General features: G+C 41.1%; 1 protein-coding gene across 1 annotated transcript in view; it reads right to left on the reverse strand.

Moving 5' to 3' along the window:
- Window positions 1–5,228: 5,228 nt before the first annotated feature.
- Window positions 5,229–18,378, reverse strand: part of ANXA11 (annexin A11) — a 40,785-nt gene continuing 27,635 nt past the window's right edge. Inside the window, exons 9-15 of the mRNA XM_070752007.1 lie at window positions 17,115–17,194; window positions 15,794–15,850; window positions 14,905–14,998; window positions 12,809–12,904; window positions 11,471–11,529; window positions 9,841–9,963; window positions 5,229–7,617 (exon numbers count right to left, since the gene is read on the reverse strand). Of these exons, the coding sequence (XP_070608108.1) occupies window positions 7,558–7,617; window positions 9,841–9,963; window positions 11,471–11,529; window positions 12,809–12,904; window positions 14,905–14,998; window positions 15,794–15,850; window positions 17,115–17,194 (569 nt within the window). The 3' untranslated portion in view covers window positions 5,229–7,557. The remainder of the gene's footprint in view (window positions 7,618–9,840; window positions 9,964–11,470; window positions 11,530–12,808; window positions 12,905–14,904; window positions 14,999–15,793; window positions 15,851–17,114; window positions 17,195–18,378) is intronic.

Raw genomic sequence — 18,378 nt, forward strand, 5'->3', positions numbered from 1 at the left:
ATGAAGTCAGAGTGTGTTGATTCCAAGGCGCACATTACCCAGTGTTGCAATGGATACATTAGTCCTGGATTAATGACCTTCTTGTACAAACCTCAAGTAGGGTCTTGCACAAGAGCCATTCTTATTCTGGCGTCTCCGACTATTCCCCTTGATAAATTGCTTGCATTGAAACAGAAGCATTTGCTACAGCTTGGAGATTGTGTGGTCTTGGGCAAGACTTGCTTCCAACATCAGCGATCCGTTGACAAAAACCAACCTCTGTCGAAATGTTTGCGAATCCTTTTCATTCTTATTTTCCTATCATTTGCAATGAACAGATTTATTTATTTTTCGCTCTGTTTTACAAATTTCTTATCCTGGTTCATGAATCTACATTGTTTGCCCAAGAAATTGAATTAGAGGCTAAGCAAAAAGGTTAAGTTTCTGTAATACTTTAAACCAAATCAGGGTTGCCACTAACCTTAGTGCGTTAGGTGGATAAGTTAACAAGATCGATGTCGCACCAACACTCCGCAGTCTGTATTGGTTGCCGATCAGTTTCCAGTCACAATTCAAAGTGTTGGTTATGACCTATAAAGCCCTTCATGGCACCGGACAAGAATATCTCCGGGACCGCCTTCTGCCGCACGAATCCCAGCGACCGATTAGGTCCCACAGAGTTGGCCTTCTCCAGGTCCTGTCGACGAAACAATGCCATCTGGCAGGACCCAGGGGAAGAGCCTTCTCTGTGGCAGCCCCGACCCTCTGGAACTAACTCCCCCTGGAGATTAGGATTGCCCCCACCCTCCTTGCCTTTCGCAAACTCCTTAAAACCCACCTTTGTCGTCAGGCATGGGGAAATTTATTCCCCTGGGCCCTCTCCGCTTTATGTATGAACTGTATGAGATGTGTGATTGTTTTTTATATTAAAGGTTTTAAATTGTTTTTAATTACTGGATTTGTATTGTTTTGTTGTTGTAAATTGCTCCGAGTCTCCAGAGAGGGGCGGCATATAAATGTAATTAATAATAATAATAATAATAATAATAATAATAATAATAATAATTCCTCCCCCCCACACACAATTTCTTCTCTCCTTCCATCAGCAACTGGAAAAAACAGTTGATCACTTAGACTCCGAAGTCAAATCACTGCTCAACGATGTTAGTGAAACTGCGTGGACCAAGCCGCTTGCTCCTGGGACGCCATTGGTCGATCTCTTTGGAGGTAAGAACAGGAGCCGTTGAATGTTATCACTCAATCAATGAGTAGAAAAATGGGTGGGTGGGGGAGTTCTCAGAAGTTCTCCAACTGTTTGGAAGGCACGACGCTTCTTCTCTTTTGGAGCGTTATTGAAAATGCCCCCTGAAATGATTCCACCACTGTGTTGAGGCCTGCAGGGCTGGGATTCAGCTGGTTTGGACTGATTTCGGTGAACCGGATACTAATTTTACATCTGGTTCGCTGAACCGGTAGTTCATTGACTGGCCGGCCCCACCCACCCCTCCCACTGTTGTGGTTGGCTCACAGCCAGGTCCTCTGGCAATGGACTTTGAGCCTGATGTACTGGGGCCATCTGGGCATGGTCGGCCTATGTGGCTGTCGGAGGAGTTGGACAGTGAGGGGGAGGAGGAGGGGGGAGAGATTGAGGGGGAGGAGCCTGCAGAGGCTATAGAACCCCCAACTGGGGATTAGCCAGGGTCTGAGGAGGAAGAGGAGATAAGGGATCCGATCCTGGATGTACGGGTCAGAAGGATGCAGGGGAGGCAAGAGCAGTTACGGAGGTTCAGGAGGAAGTGAGCACAGCTGTGCATAGTCTGCACTCCCAGAAAGTATATAAGGAGCAGGGGTTGGGAGGTGTTCTTTACAAAAAGTCAATGTTTGTGCCTCTTCGCCCACAAGTGGACGAACCATAGAGAAAATAAAAGAAACTTGATTTAAAACCCAATTTTGAGGACATTTTTTTTTTTAAAAAAAAATTGGGTGAAACTTTTTTTTAAACTTTGAACTTTGTAGGAATAGCCTAAAAAGTGGGGAAGGATGAACAGTTTGGAGAAGTCACTCCTATCTGTCCAATCCCCTAAAGCAAGTAGGATGCTTGGCTGCATAGCTAGAGGTATAACAAGCAGGAAGAGGGAGATTGTGATCCCCTTATATAGAGCGCTGGTGAGACCACATTTGGAATACTGTGTTCAGTTCTGGAGACCTCACCTACAAAAAGATATTGACAAAATTGAACGGGTCCAAAGACGGGCTACAAGAATGGTGGAAGGTCTTAAGCATAAAACGTATCAGGAAAGACTCCATGAACTCCATCTGTAGAGTCTGGAGGACAGAAGGAAAAGGGGGGACATGATCGAAACACTTAAATATATTAAAGGGTTAAATAAGGTCCAGGAGGGAAGTGTTTTTAATAGGAAAGTGAACACCAGAACAAGGGGGCACAATCTGAGGTTAGTTGGGGAAAGATCAGAAGCAACATGAGAAAATATTATTTCACTGAAAGAGTAGTAGACCCTTGGAACAAACTTCCAGCAGACGTGGTTGGTAAATCCACAGTCACTGAATTTAAACATGCCTGGGATAAACATATATCCATCCTAAGATAAAATACAGGAAATAGTATAAGGCTAGACTAGATGGACCATGAGGTCTTTTTCTGCTGTCAATCTTCTATGTTTCTTTTTTTTTGTTATCAGGAGGACCACCAGACTGACTTTTATCTGTCTTTGCTCACGGGCTTTTCCTGTCCCTGAAAAAAGTGACCCACTCCTCTTCTTTTTCTCTTTCTAGATCCTAGTTGAGTTTCCGGACGATGAACTGAAAATCCAGATTCTGAACTTTACATCACCAGAACCAGCCACCAAGTTGCCTTTTGCATCAACCTTGAAACCAAAGTGGTCTATAAAGTGTTGGCATGGACAGAAGCATTGAGTAAACATTTGTCATGTCAGTAGTAGCACCGGCTGTAGTAGCACCGGCTAATGTTTTCTAGTAGACCAACCAAAGTAGGACTTGATTGTCTCCGTGAAACCAATAAAACCAAATTGGGAAGTTGAAAATAAATAAATAAAAACGCCCAAAGACTGGGATTTTATTATGGTTGAAATAATTTGGTCTTTTGTTCAAAATGCAAGAGGGGAACATAAGAACATAAGAACAGCCATGCTGAATCGGGCCAAAGCCCATCGAGTCCAGCATTCTGTGTCCCACAGTGGCCCACCAATTGTCCATCTTGAGCAGAAAGAGAAGACCCTCCCTTTCCCCTGACTCCCAACAAATGGTACTCAAGGGAATCCTGCCTGTCTCAACCAACATAGAGACGGCACTTGGACATCCGTTTCAATAACCACCGATACACTTGGCATCCATGAATCTGTCTAATCCTGCCAAGCATCTACTCCTCTTTCAGTAAAATAATATTTTCTCACGTTGCTTTTGATCTTTCCCCCCAACTCACATCAGATTGTGCCCCCTTGTTCTTGTGTTCACTTTCCTATTAAAAACACTTCCCTCCTGAACCTTATTTATTTATTTATTTATTTATTATTTAGATTTGTATGCCGCCCCTCTCCGCAGACTCGGGGCGGCTCACAGCATAAGCATAATTTAACCCTTTAAGATATTTAAATGTTTCGATCATGTCCCCCCTTTCCCTTCTGTCCTGCAGACTATACAGATGGAGTCCATGAAGTCTTTCCTGATACGTTTTATGCTTAAGACCTTCCCCTATTTTTGTAGCCCGTCTTTCATAATCTTTGTATGTTTAGTCTCCAACCCCCTGGTCAAATTTGTTGCTCTTCTCTGCATTCTTTCTAGAGTCTCAACATCTTGTTTATATCTGCATTGTCTGCCGATCAATTTCCGGTCACAATTCAAAGTGTTGGTTATGACCTATAAAGCCCTTCATGGCATCGGACCAGAATATCTCCGGGACCGCCTTCTGCCGCACGAATCCCAGCAACTGGTTAGGTCCCACAGAGTTGGCCTTCTCCGGGTCCCGTCGACTAAACAATGTCGTTTGGTGGGACCCAGGAGAAGAGCCTTCTCTGTGGCGGCCCCAACCCTCTGGAACCAGCTCACTCCAGATATCAGAGTTGCCCCCACCCTCCTTGCCTTTCACAAGCTCCTTAAAACCCACCTCTGTCATCAGGCATGGGGGAATTGAAATTTCCCTTCCCCCTAGGCTTATAGAATTTATACATGGTATGCTTATATGTATGAGTGGTTCTTTAAATTGGGGTTTTTTAGATTGCTTTTTAATATTGGATTTATTACATTGTTTTCTTTATTGTTGTTAGCCGCCCCGAGTCTTCGGAGAGGGGCAGCTTACAAATCTAATAATAATAATAGTAATAATAAATAAATAAATAAATAAATAAATATATAGATGAGTGGGACCTCATCGAAACGTCGCCATGACGGTCTTGGTATATTCGGGTTTCTTCCCGTGTAGGATTTGGAAATTTCTGGCGACGTTTCAACGAGGTCTCACTCATCTATATATTTATTTCGCCTCAGACCAAGGACAGAAACACCAGCCTGAAGATGATGAGTGAGACCTCGTCGAAACGTTGCCAGAAATTTCCAAATCCTACACGGGAAGAAACCCGAATATACCAAGACCGTCATATCTGTACCCATGAAAATGAAATCACATTCACCATCATCAGGCTGAAGTTTCCATTTTTACAACAGCACGAAGCTTGAAACTTCAGCCTGATGATGGTGAATGTGATTTCACCGAAACGTCGCATAGACATGCAAAATATTACACAGGGCAAAACCCGAACTCAGAACAATCTACATATATATATATACACACACACATATACATATACATACATACATACATACATACATATATATATATGTCAAATGTTTTTTTAGCTGGAATTTTTTAAAATTAAGGGAGACTAGGATGGTCCCATTTCGGCCTTGTTCTGGCCTCCTCAGCTAGCCACACCCTTCCTTACTGGGATTTGATCCTGTGGACTCTGTCTTGTAAGGCAGAGACTTAGCAGTTGTGCTATCAGATCAGATCCCTTCCAGCTGTGTACCAGGGAGGGGCTATATGTTTTTTTTGGCTATATATGGTGGCCATCCAAAACTGAGTACAAAATTCCAAGCATGGCCCTAAACGCTTTAGCCCCAATAAGAAATGAAGCAATCCCATTCAGTATCGAAACAATAATGTCACATGAGAATCTGTATCCCTGACATGTGGCCAAATAAGCACTGAAAGAAACTGAGTAGATAGATAATTTTATTTAAACAATGTCTGTGTCTTTTTAAAAAAAATGATTACATACATTTGGCTTAAAAGGAATAACTCAAATCACGAAGAGAGAAAGGTCTGGCGTGTACAACCCGTAGGAAGCAGGCAAAGAACGGAGCACAATTTAAGAAACAGGTTAAGCCAAAAAGAAAGAGAGAAACAGGGAATTGAGGGGGGGGGGCTAAGCCCTAAAACCAAGGGATCTATTTTGGAGGGATCTATTTCTCCGTAATGCAGGATGGGTGATGCTCCAGCTCATCTTAAATGGGGATACTCAGCTCGGTTCTTATTACAAATTATTTGCAAATCGCTATCCCTGAAAAAGAAGTTGCATCAATTTTTCTGCATTCCAGAAAAAAAGCTCCTAACCAAAGAAGAAATGAGTGAATGGTTGATTGGACTGGACGGCTTCCTAAAGACTTAAGGTGCTGTTGGTATTTCTTTTCTTTTAAATACAAAAACAGGGAAAACAAAACCCCAGCCCTGATCATTGGGATGGAAGATAGGGGAATTTTCACAGCACATAGGGGGAGACATTTAATTCTTCTCCCCCTTTCATTGTCCCACTAAAAATAATGTCAACCACCATTAAAATAAGTATCAGGAATTAAAAACCTTCTTTGGCACGCTCCAAGGAATTCTCCGATTGTGGTATCAAAAAGGTTAACTCAAATACTTTGGCCACCTAACGAGGAGGAAGGAGTCACTGGAGAAGAGCCTAATGCTGGCAACGATGGAGGGATGACCGAAGGAGGTGGCTGGACGGAGTCCCTGAAGCAGTTGGCGTGAGCTTAAATGACTCCAAGGGATGGTAGAGGGCAGGAAAAGTCTGGAGGAACGTTGTCCATGGGGTCGCGATGGGTCGAACATGATTTCGCAACTGCACCATGGCAACTGCATCAAAATTTGTTCCTCTGCTTTGTTGCTCATCCAAACAACTTGATCAGTCGACATAAAGAAATTAATTAGCCTCTCTGGCTAACTAAATATTTTGTTTTAAATTTTGACTGATCAAGTTGCTTGGATGAGCAATGCAGTGTTTCAGATAAACAAAGTTTGGTGCAGTTGCTATGATTCAACTTTTTAGCTGTCTTCGGCCTGCAATATTTGTCTTATAATCAACGTTCTCTGAATGAGTATTCTCTGTATTTTTCGGAGTATAAGACAAAACTTTTTCCTCCCTGAAAATTCAGGTGTATCTTATACTCTGAATGTAGCTTTTTTCAAAGCTTCCCCCCCCCCCCAGCCCTAACTAGGTGCTAGCGATCTTCCCATCTTGCAGGTTCTTTCATTGTTACTCTTTGCGAATAATGTTTTCCAAGCTCTAAGTCTTTGTAGGTTTTTTTCATTACTCTAACTTGCTCCAAGTAAATTTCTTTCCAGCCCTAACCAGGTGCTAACGATGTTCCCAGCTCTTACCCGCTTGCAAGCTCTTTCATTGTTACTCTCTGCAAAGAATGTTTTCCAAGCTCTAAGTCTTTGCAGGGTTTTTTTCATTGCTCTAACTTGCTCCAAATGTTTCTTTCCAGCCCTAACCAGGTGCTAACAATGTTCCCAGCTCTTACTAGCTTGCAAGCTTTGTTATTCTCGCTGAATAAGTTTTTTTTTTAAAGCCCTAGTCAGGGGATAAAATAATGTGCTGAAGCTAAGCAGACTAAGGACGTTAGCCAGATGAATGCCTGGTCAGCAGATTCTTTTCCCTATTTTCCTCCCCAAAAAATAAGGTGCATCTTATACACCGGTGCAACTTTTACTCGGAAAAAGACACCAATCGAATTAGAAAACTCCCACAATCCAACGAATACAAAAATTATTTCTCCCAGGCTACCAGCCAGATGCGTGTTTCTCCCTCATACTGTTATAATATAAAAATATATCTATTTGGGAATCAAATCCATCCCATTTTAGAGCAGGCACTTTTGACTTGGATTCAAACAAAACAAAACACTCCATGCATTTCAAACAATCAAGAGGAAAAAAAAGTCCATGCAGCCCGACAAAATATGGCACACAAAACCGTATAGGATTCTTCTGTACTCTAAAGGGAGCATTTCTCTGATACAATATTTGCAGATTTTCTCTAAGAATGCGACAAAAATATCTCTATCTACTTACAGCAGACTTTTTAATATATATATATATGTTTTCCCTGTATTTATTCTATACCTTTAGAGGATGGAATATATTAAACATATCAGTCTGATCCAGCAGTGGGAGGTTTGACAGCTTTGTGAGAAAGGATATTATAAAAGCCAGCTGTGACTTTGAAAGACACACTCTACAATTCCAGATGTTCTGCTTTAGTCATTCCCGCCACAGAGCTTGAGCAACATTTTCCGGTAGTCCCCCGAAGTGTCGCCCTGAAAGAAAAACAAGGCCCCCAGATGAGAAATGGAAGGAAAAAAGAAGAGTGAAAAAGTGAAGCAGAATTGCTGGCCCGCAAATCAACCTCCCGAAAGGACTTTTCAAGAGGCAGCTGGACTTTCTTGGTTTTCTCCTTGAAAGATATTTCGCTTCTCATCCACGAAGCTTCTTCAGTTCTGAGTTAAAACTGTTCCAAGTTGGAACTTGTTCTGCTTTGGGACTAGCGGATCAGAACAAAGAAGCCCCCGCGACCAAGGGATTCAATTCAAATACTTTTTATATACACTGCTCAAAAAAATAAAGGGAACACAGAGTGGGTCTTCTCCGGGTCCCGTCGACTAAACAATGTCGTTTGGCGGGACCCAGGGGAAGAGCCTTCTCTGTGGCGGCCCCGGCCCTCTGGAACCAACTCCCCCTGCAGATTAGAATGGCCCCCACCCTCCTTGCCTTTCGTAAGCTCCTTAAAACCCACCTCTTCCGTCAGGCATGGGGGAATTGAGATATTCCCTTCCCCCTAGGCTTCTACAATTTATGCATGGTATGTTTGTTTGTAGGGATGTTTGGTTTTACAATAAGGGTTTTTTAGTTGTTTTAGTATTGGATTTATATGATGTTTTTTATTACTGTTGTTAGCCGCCCCGAGTCTACAGAGAGGGGCAGCATACAAATCCAATAAATAAATAAATAAATAAAATACATAAATAAAACAACAGAATATAACTCTGAGTAAATCAAACTTCTGTGAAAGCAAACGGTCCGCTTAGGAAGCAACACTGATTGACAATCCATTTCACCTGCTGTTGTGCACATCCAACTTTGTACAGAACAAAATATTCAATGAGAATAATTCATTCATTCAGATCTAGGATGGGTTCTTTGAGGGTTCCCTTTATTTTTTTTTGAGCAGTATATATTGCTCAAAAAAAATAAAGGGAACACTTAAACAACACAAAATAACTCCAAGTAAATCAAACCTCTGTGAAAGCAAACTATCCACTTAGGAAGCAACACTGACAATCAATTACACATGCTGTTGTGCACGAACAAAGTGTTCAATGAGAATAATTCATTCATTCAGATCTAGGATGTGTTCTTTGAGGGTTCCCTTTATTTTTTGAGCAGTACACAATCAGTCCCACCAACCACATTTCACCACTTACAAGTGGGAGTTTGCGAACTGTCATTCCAACCACTAGATCATTTTTGGCTGTTAGCATTTTCCCCAAAGCCCTTTGTTTGCACAGCACATGGCATTTTAAGCCTAGTGTGTGAACAAAAGTTGGCGTGCAATCGTTGTAAATGGAGGCCTTTCTAGTTAAGCAACAGATTGGTTGATATTCTAGGCCAGTGTCTCCCAACTTTGGCAACTTGAAGATATTTGGACTTCAACTCCCAGAATTCCCCAGCCAGCAAATGCTCATCTGTTTGGAACCCATATCGCATCTCAGACATCAACACCCTTGAAAATGTCCAGAGATACTTCACCAGAAGAGCCCTTCACTCCTCCACTCGAAACAGAAGACCCTACGAAAATAGACTTACAATCCTGGGCCTAGAAAGTTTAGAACTAAGACGCCTTAAACAAAATCTAAGTATTGCCCACAAGATCATATGCTGCAAGGTCCTGCCTGTCGGCGACTACTTCAGCTTCAACCACAACAACACAAGAGCACACAACAGATTTAAACTTAATATTAACCACTCCAAACTTGACTGTAAAAAATACGACTTCAGTAACCGAGTTGTTGAAGCGTGGAACTCATTACTGGACTCTATAGTGTCATCCCCAAACCCCCAACACTTTACCCTTAGATTATCTACGATTGACCTATCCAGCTTCCTAAGAGGTCAGTAAGGGGTGAGTACAAGTGCACTAGAGTGCTTTCCGTCCCCTGTCCTACTGCTCTCCTATATCTCCTATACCTTTCTTCTATTCCTATATCTCTTCTTCTATTCTTTCATTGATATGTTCTATTACTATATCTTCTTTTCTATTATTTCTTAGATATATTTTACTATGAGTATCTGCTCTACAACCTTCATCATGTATTTTACTATGTCTATATATACCCACTAAAACCCTCATTGTGTATTGGACAAAATAAATAAATAAATGAAATAAATAAATCTCTTCAAGTTGCCAAGGTTGGGAGACACTGTTCTATGCCGCCACTCAAGATAAGAGCCTGGATAATAATAAAAAAAACCTTGACCCTTACCGTGATGTCCGTGTAGAGAGATTTTCCATACATTCTTTTGTATTCCTGCCGGATATCCAGGAGATCAACTTCGCTACGTGAGACCATGATGCGTATAAGAGTCCGGTCTTTGGTTCCTGCCCCCTATAAAGAAGATCACACAGAAAAATTAAGGGTGACATGATAACAGTATTTCAGTATTCGAGGGGCTGCCACAAAGAAGAAATGTGAACGAAATTATTATTATTATTATTAATTAGACGTATGCCGACCCTCTCCGTATGCCGAAATGATTTCTCTAGGATCATAAGAAATGTTTACAGGGATTCCTTGAGTTAGGATCAGTCGCTTAGTGACTATTCTATGTTGGACCTACTTTGGACCCCCTTGCATCCTGGACATAAATTGTTTCAACTTCTACCCTCAAAACGACGCTACAGAGCCCTGCACACCAAGACAACTGGACACAAGAACAGTTTTTTCCCTGAATATCCTCACTCTGCTAAACAGATAATCCCCTCAATACTGTCAAACTATTTACTAAGTCTGCACTACTATGACTACTGGTTTTTACTCATCGTTCCTATTACCCATTTCATCCCCCTATCCATCTATCACCCATCCATCATCTATCATCTCTCTCTCTCTCCATCCATCCACCTAGTCTACGGAGAGGGGCGGCATACAAATCCAATTAATAATAATAATAATAATAATAATAATAATAATAATAATAATAATATTCATCAATCATCCATCCATTCACTATCATCTCTCTCTCTCTCCCTCCACCTATCCATCGACTTACCTATCTATCATCCATCCATCCATCTACTATCATCTCTCTCTCCTCATCCCCCTATATCCATCTATCATCCATCCATCATCTACCTCACCTCTCCCCCTCCACATTAAGCTGCTGTGGCCTAGAGGTGGAGGTCTTGCCTCACAATCAGAAGGATGTGAGTTCAATCCTAGGCAGAGGCAGATATAGAGTCTACTCTTTGGGGAATGGGTTGGACTAGATGACCTGCAAGGTCCCTTCCAACTGTGTTAATATTTGTGGTACCTCATGATTCTTGACCTATCCATCTATCATCCATCCACCCATCATCTCTCCGCTGTCCCTCCATCTCCCCATCTATCCATCCATCCATCCATCCATCCATATCTATCTATCTATCTATCTATCTATCTATCTATCTATCTATCTATCTATCTATCTATCTATCTATCTATCTACCTACCTACATCTATCTATCTATCTATCTATCTATCTATCTATCTATCTATCTATCTATCTACCTACATCTATCTATCTATCTATCTATCTATCTATCTATCTATCTACCTACCTACCTACCTACCTACCTACCTACCTACATCTATCTATCTATCTATCTATCTATCTATCTATCTATCTATCTACCTATCTACCTACCTACCTACCTACCTACCTACCTACCTACCTATCTATCTCACTAGGCTTCAGGGTCATGCACTTGTAGCTATCCTGACCTTTAACCTGCAGGCCCAGCTCACATCTACATTCCACATCCAAGCACATTTTTCTTAAAGAAGCCTCGATCCTTTGAATATTTGAGCACATGACTTGTTTTTAAAAAGCGTTTTGGGTTTCCGACTTAGTTACCTTCATGGCCTTGTGCAGCCTCTCTGCAAAGAAAGCTGGTGTGTTTTTCATACACTTCACTGCAAAGGAAATTGAGACAACCCATTAACGACACTTCGTAAATTCGTACCCGGAAAGCACAGCAAACGTCAAAGGAAATGGCCCACTTAATGGTATTAATGGTGCTATTCCCCTTTATGTAACATCTTGATTACTCAAAATGCCCTTCGTGGATTCTATTTGTTAGCTGCTGGGAAAGGAGCAAAGCAAATATCACTGCAAAGGTAACACAACAACATGCTCTTTTGTCATTAATCACATTGAGATGGGTCCTAGAGATGAACACAGCACAAGTTTAACTTACACGCTATTTATTACTACAAATGAACGCAGTCACTCCTTGCAATTACCAGAAACACAATCCTTAATGAAGGCAAAGAGAAGCACAGATTTTTTTTTTCATTAGATTCAGTAGGCAGGGCAGAAAGTCCATGAAAAACACTTTTATTTATACAACCATATACTGTACATCACATCTATACAACCATAGACATCACATCACAAAGCTACATTCATTTTTGTTTGATTTGTCTTCAGCCTAACATGGTGGAAGCAGCACCAGACTATTTTTTTTATTATTATTATTATTATTATTATTATTATTATTATTATTATTATTATTATTATTATTTTTACTACTACTACTACTACTACTACTACTACTACTATTATTATTATTATTAGTAGTAGTAGTAGTAGTAGTATATATATATATATATATATATATATATATATATATATATAATTTTTATTGATTTTTTAAAAGTTTTACAGAAAACAAAACAAAAACTTAAACATAAAAGTGTACCATCACCAAACAGAAAAATAAAAATTCCCTTCACCAGGGAAGATTCAATTAAATATCCTTCATTTGCTTCGTCTCTGGGTTACATTGTTCATTCATTATAAAGTGATTGAATTTTACTTCTTACATTTGCATCGCTTGCAGATATTGTTAATATATAATTTTTAACCTTCTCCCACCGCCTCATTGTTGCTGCTAATTTCTCTTCATTGTAATTATGTAATCTAATTTCCATAATTTCATAGTGAATGTGGTCCACCATGTACCTACACCAATTTTTTATCGTCCGTTTATTATCGTCTTTCCACCCAAGCACTATGGTTGCCTGGGTGCTTTCTATCGCTGCAGTTTTGATTTTTTCATATCCTTTTACCTCACTATTTTTTATCAATAATGCTGCTTCCTAGTAGTAGTAGTAGTATCAAATGTAAGGAACTTATCAATAGCTACCGTGCCAACAGATGGTTTGTCTTGGCCACCAAGAAATGACTCACCTACTGCCAGCATCCCAGATTCAAGGTCACCAGACATCTCTCTGCCTATGCTCTTCTCAATATCCCGGTTGCATGTTCGCTGGTATTCATTGAAAACTGCAGAAAGACACACACACACACAAACACACACGTCAATATTTGTTCTATGTGAAAGCATTTTGGCTATAAAACCCGTGCATGTTTACCTGGGAGTAAACCCTACGGACCTTAGAGTGAACTTTTGCCAGACCCATCCTCGAATACAGCTCATCTGTTTGGAACCCATATCGCATCTCAGACATTAACACCCTTGAAAATGTCCAAAGATACTTCACCAGAAGAGCCCTTCACTCCTCCACTCGAAATAGAAGACCCTACAAGACTAGACTTTCAATCCTGGGCCTAGAAAGTTTAGAACTAAGACGCCTTAAACATGATCTAAATATTGCCCACAAGATCATATGCTGCGACGTCCTGCCTGTCGGTGACTACTTTAGCTTCAACCACAACAACACAAGAGCACACAACAGATTTAAACTTAATATTAACCGCTCCAAACTTGACTGTAAAAAATATGACTTCAGTAACCGAGTTGTCGAAGCGTGGAACTCATTACCGGACTCCATAGTGTTATCCCCAAACCCCCAACACTTTACCCTTAGATTATCTAGGGTTGACCTATCCAGATTCCTAAGAGGTCAGTAAGGGGCGAGTACAAGTGCACTAGACTGCCTTCTGTCCCCTGTCCTATTACTCTCCTATATCTCCTATTCCTTTCTTCTATTCCTATATCTCTTCTTCTATTCTTTCATTGATATGTTCTATTACTATACCTTCTTTTCTATTCTTTCTTAGATATATTTTACTATGAGTATCTCCTCTATAACCTTCATCATGTATTTTACTATGTGTATATAGATATATAACCACTAAAACCCTCATTGTGTATTGGACAAAACAAAGAAACAAACAAACAAACAAACAAACAAATAAGTAAATAAATAAACTTACTTCGGAACAGAAATGTGTTGAATTGTGTCAAAGTTTCAGTCTGAGGGTAAAGAACCACAATCCACACACAATACAAGAACTGTTGGTTATGACCTATAAAGCCCTTCATGGCATCGGACCAGAATATCTCCGGGACCGCCTTCTGTCGCACGAATCCCAGCGACCGGTTAGGTCCCACAGAGTTGGCCTTCTCCGGGTCCCGTCGACTAAACAATGCCGTTTGGCGGGACCCAGGGGAAGAGCCTTCTCTGTGGCGGCCCCGACTCTCTGGAACCAACTCCCCCTGGAGATTAGAACTGCCCCCATCCTCCTTGCCTTTCGTAAACTCCTTAAAACCCACCTTTGCCATCAGGCATGGGGGAATTGAGATAGCTCCAACGTGCATGTGTGTCCTGGCCAGCTGTTTTTTGGCTCGCACAGAGGCTCTGGGAGGGCGTTTTTATTTATTTATCTTATTTATTTATTTTGTCCAATACACAATAATACACAACGAAGGTTATGGAGGATATAGTAGAGAAGAAATACGAGATATAGGAGAGACTATAGGACAGGGGACGGAAGGCACTCTAGTGCGCTTATGTACGCCCCTTACTGACCTCTTAGGAATCTGGAGAGGTCAACCGTGGAGAGTCTAAGGGTAAAGTGTTGGGGGTTAGGGGATGATACTACGGAGTCCGGCTTCCAGAGAGCCTCTGGGGGATGGGGGAGGGCGTTTTTACCCTTCCACGGCTCCATGGAAGTCAATGGAGCCTGGGGAGGGCGAAACACAAGTCTACTGGGCCCACCAGAAATTTATTTATTTATTATTTATTTATTAGATTTGTATGCCGCCCCTCCGTAGAGAAACAGGCTGTTCCTGGTCTCCAGAGGGCCTCTCCAGGGGGTTGGGGAAGCTGTTTTTGCATTTCCCAGGCATTGAATTATGGGTGTGGGCACTCAAGCATTCACAATAGCGCATAGTGCATGCTCTTTCGGCACCCGAGGAAAAAAAGGTTTGCCATCACTGGTTTAAAAATTTCTGAGAAGCCTATATGAGCCCATCTCAAAAGGGGTGGGTTTAGCGTTGGCTATTTTGAATCCTAAACCTAAGAGACTTAGCAACACACCTGCTCTTAGGTGGCTCCGGTTTCTGGTGCACAAAATTGCGTTGAACTTGGATTCGTCCGTCCCGAGTCGACTTTCTCCTGCAGCATAGAGAGCCTAAAAGGGGCAGAGTATACAGTTAATGTAAATGAAAGGCAAAACCAAACAAGACCAGTGTTACATTTCCATTTTTCTTCCTCTTTAATACAGTGGTGCCTCTACTTAGGAACTTAATTCGTTCCGTGACCAGGTTCTTAAGTAAGAAAGTTTGTAAGAAGAAGCAATTTTTCCCATAGGAATCAATGCAAAAGCAAATAATGTGTGCGATTAGGGAAACCACAGGGAGGGTGGGGGCCGTTTCCTCCCAGGAGATTCCTAGAGGGGCTCCACGGAGGCTTCTCCCCACTATTTTTGGCTCTGTTTCCTCCTAGGAGATTCCTAGAGAGGCGCCACGGAGGCTTCTCTCTGCCTTTTTCGGCCCTGTTTCCTCCCAGGAGATTCTCCCTGCCTTTTCCGGCCCTGTTTTCTTTCAGGAGATTCCTATAGAGGCCCCACGGAGGCTTCTCCCTGCCTTTTCCGGTTACAGTTTCGGAGGCTCGGGTTTGTAAGTGAAAAATGGTTCTTTAAAAGAGGCTAAAAAATCTTGAACACTCGGTTCTTATCTAGAAAAGTTCGTAAGTAGAGGCGTTCTTACGTTGAGGTACCATCGTAAATGAATGGCAAAACCAAACAAGATCAGTGTTACATTTCCATTTTTCTTCTTCCATAATATCAGTAAAATTTGCATTCCAATGTTACCTGTTTATAGAATGTTTATAGCTTGAATAGAATGGAGTTCTTTTAGGGGGGGTCTTTTAGTCCAGCCCTCTTTTTAAAATGTACGTGAGAAGTACACATGAGCTCTATACTAACCTGGACATCGCTCTGGACCATGGACATGTCCACATTGGTGCTTTCATCTCGATTGCCCTGGAAAATAAATCGAAATGACTTATGGAAATAAGATTAAACAACTTTAATGAAACTTTAAATAACTTTAATAAAAACAAACTGGAGAAACTGATGGAACGATGGGACAAGGTGAAAGATTATATGTTAAGTAAAATTTGCGACGAAAAGGTGAAAAATAAACTCAAATCACTCTTTGAATTGTAAATAAATGCAAATCAGAGCTGAGGAAATAACAGAATATATACTCGTAAATAATTGAACCCCCCCCAATTGGTGGTGGGGAATGTATGTTTAGTCGGGTGATGGGATACATGCACAGAGCACTACTGTATGTTGTTTGTATTGCGTTATGTGTGTGCAAAAACCAATAATATATATATATATATTTAAAAAGACTTATATTAAGACATAAAGTAAAATTTCAAACACATACAATGAACGTGCATACACCCTTTGATGAAGGTTTACACTGTCAGAATATTATCAACTTTTTAGCAGGCATAATGATGAGCCCATCATTAAAGGCTTTTCCATTTTGCATTATACAATCAACGTCTCCTGTTCAGTTCTTGATCTTATTTGATCAAAAAAAAAAAAAGGAGGGGTGGGAAGTCTTGCAAAGTTTTCAAGAGAGATGATTTCAGGATACCAGAATCTCACAATAAAATGTAACTGAAATGCAATGGCCATATTTTTCGGAGTATAAGACACACTGTTTTGCCTCCCTACAAGAGGCTGAAAATTTCGGTGCGTCTTATATTCTGAATGTAGATTTTTTAAAAACCTTTTTTTCCTTCAGCCTCAATCAGATTCTTTCTTGATTTTGTTAAAACATCTATTATTCATCCATCCATCCATCCATCCATCCATTCATCAGGACTTCACTTGGTTTAAGTTCTGGTTTCCTGAAATAAGCCACGATCAGAATTGCTTTAGCTAATGCTGGCTACAAAATCAGGAATACTGTTTACCCCTCCACCCACCCCATATCCTTTAATGCAGTGTTTCCCAACCTTGGCTACTTGAAGATATTTGGACTTCAACTCCCAGAATTCCCCAGCCAGCGAATGCTGGCTGGGGAATTCTGGGAGTTGAAGTCCAGATATCTTCAAGTGGCCAAGGTTGGGAAACACTGCTTTAATGTACCTAAAATGTAGTCAGCTCTTAATTCTTGTTAGAAGTTAGATCCAAATTCCTAGTCCATGAGTTTGCCAAGATATACATCAGTCAAGATGACATTAAGCAATCATAAAAAATGATTATTTAGTAATCACCTACGTACCTGAGAGAGTGAAATTAAAAGTCTCTGGAAGTGACCAGACGTGTCACTTCTAATGGCTTCTTCCAGAGTTTTCTTAAATTCTGTAAAACACCAAGAAAAGTCAGCATTAATTATATATTTTAGGGATATTATTTCAACATTAAGGAACCCCCGGGAGATGAGAAAAGGAAAAGAATATGAGTGTAATACATTTATGGATAAAAGTACCATATTTTTGGAGTAAAGGACGCACTTTTTTCCTCCCTAAGAGGCTGAAAATTTGGGTGTGTTTTATACTCTGAATGTAGCTTTTTTAAAGCTTTTTTTCCAGCCCTAACAAGGTGCTAATTATTTTTCCGCCTTTCTGCTCCCTCCAAAGAAGTTTTTTTCCAGCCCTAAGTCTTTGCAGGCTTGTTTTCTCTTCTACTGCCTCTGAAAAAGGTTTTTTAAATCCCTAACCAGGGGATAAAATAATGGGCTGAAGCTGGACAGACTAAGGATGCTAGCCAGATGAATACCTGGTAGACAGATATTTTCCTCCCCCAAAACTAATGTGTCTCTTATACTCCAAAAAACACAGTACAGTGGTACCTCTACTTACGCGCTTAATTTGTTCTGTGACCAGGGTCATAAGTAGAAAAGTTTGTAAGAAGAAGCAATTTTCCCCATAGGAATCAATGTAAAAGCAAATAATGTGTGTGATTGGGGTGAAGGCCCTGTTTCCTCCCAGGAGATTCCTAGAGAGGCCCCACGGAGGCTTCTCCCTGCCTTTTCCGGCCCTGTTTCTTCCCAGGAGATTCCTAGAGAGGCCCCACGGAGGCTTCCCCTGCCTTTTCCGGCCCTGTTTCCTCCCAGGAGATTCCTAGAGAGGCCCCACGGAGGCTTCTCCCTGCCTTTTCCGGCCCTGTTTCTTCCCAGGAGATTCCTAGAGAGGCCCCACGGAGGCTTCTCCCTGCCTTTTCCGGCCCTGTTTCCTCCCAGGAGATTCCTAGAGAGGCCCCACGGAGGCTTCTCCCTGCCTTTTCCGGCCCTGTTTCTTCCCAGGAGATTCCTAGAGAGGCCCCACGGAGGCTTCTCCCTGCCTTTTCCAGTTACAGTTTCGGAGACTCGGGTTGGTAAGTGGAAAATGGTTCTTGAGAAGAGGCAAAAAAATCTCGAACACCTGGTTCTTATCTAGAAAAGTTCGTAATTACATCTGGTTTAGGGTGGAAACACTTCACAAACTTTAATATTTTACTCTTCAAAAATTACTGTTTTTCCAAAGAAAAGCATTAAAGGAATTTCC

The sequence above is a fragment of the Erythrolamprus reginae genome, chromosome 5 (assembly GCF_031021105.1).
Source record: "Erythrolamprus reginae isolate rEryReg1 chromosome 5, rEryReg1.hap1, whole genome shotgun sequence".
In the NCBI taxonomy this organism is placed as follows: Eukaryota; Metazoa; Chordata; class Lepidosauria; order Squamata; family Dipsadidae; genus Erythrolamprus; species Erythrolamprus reginae.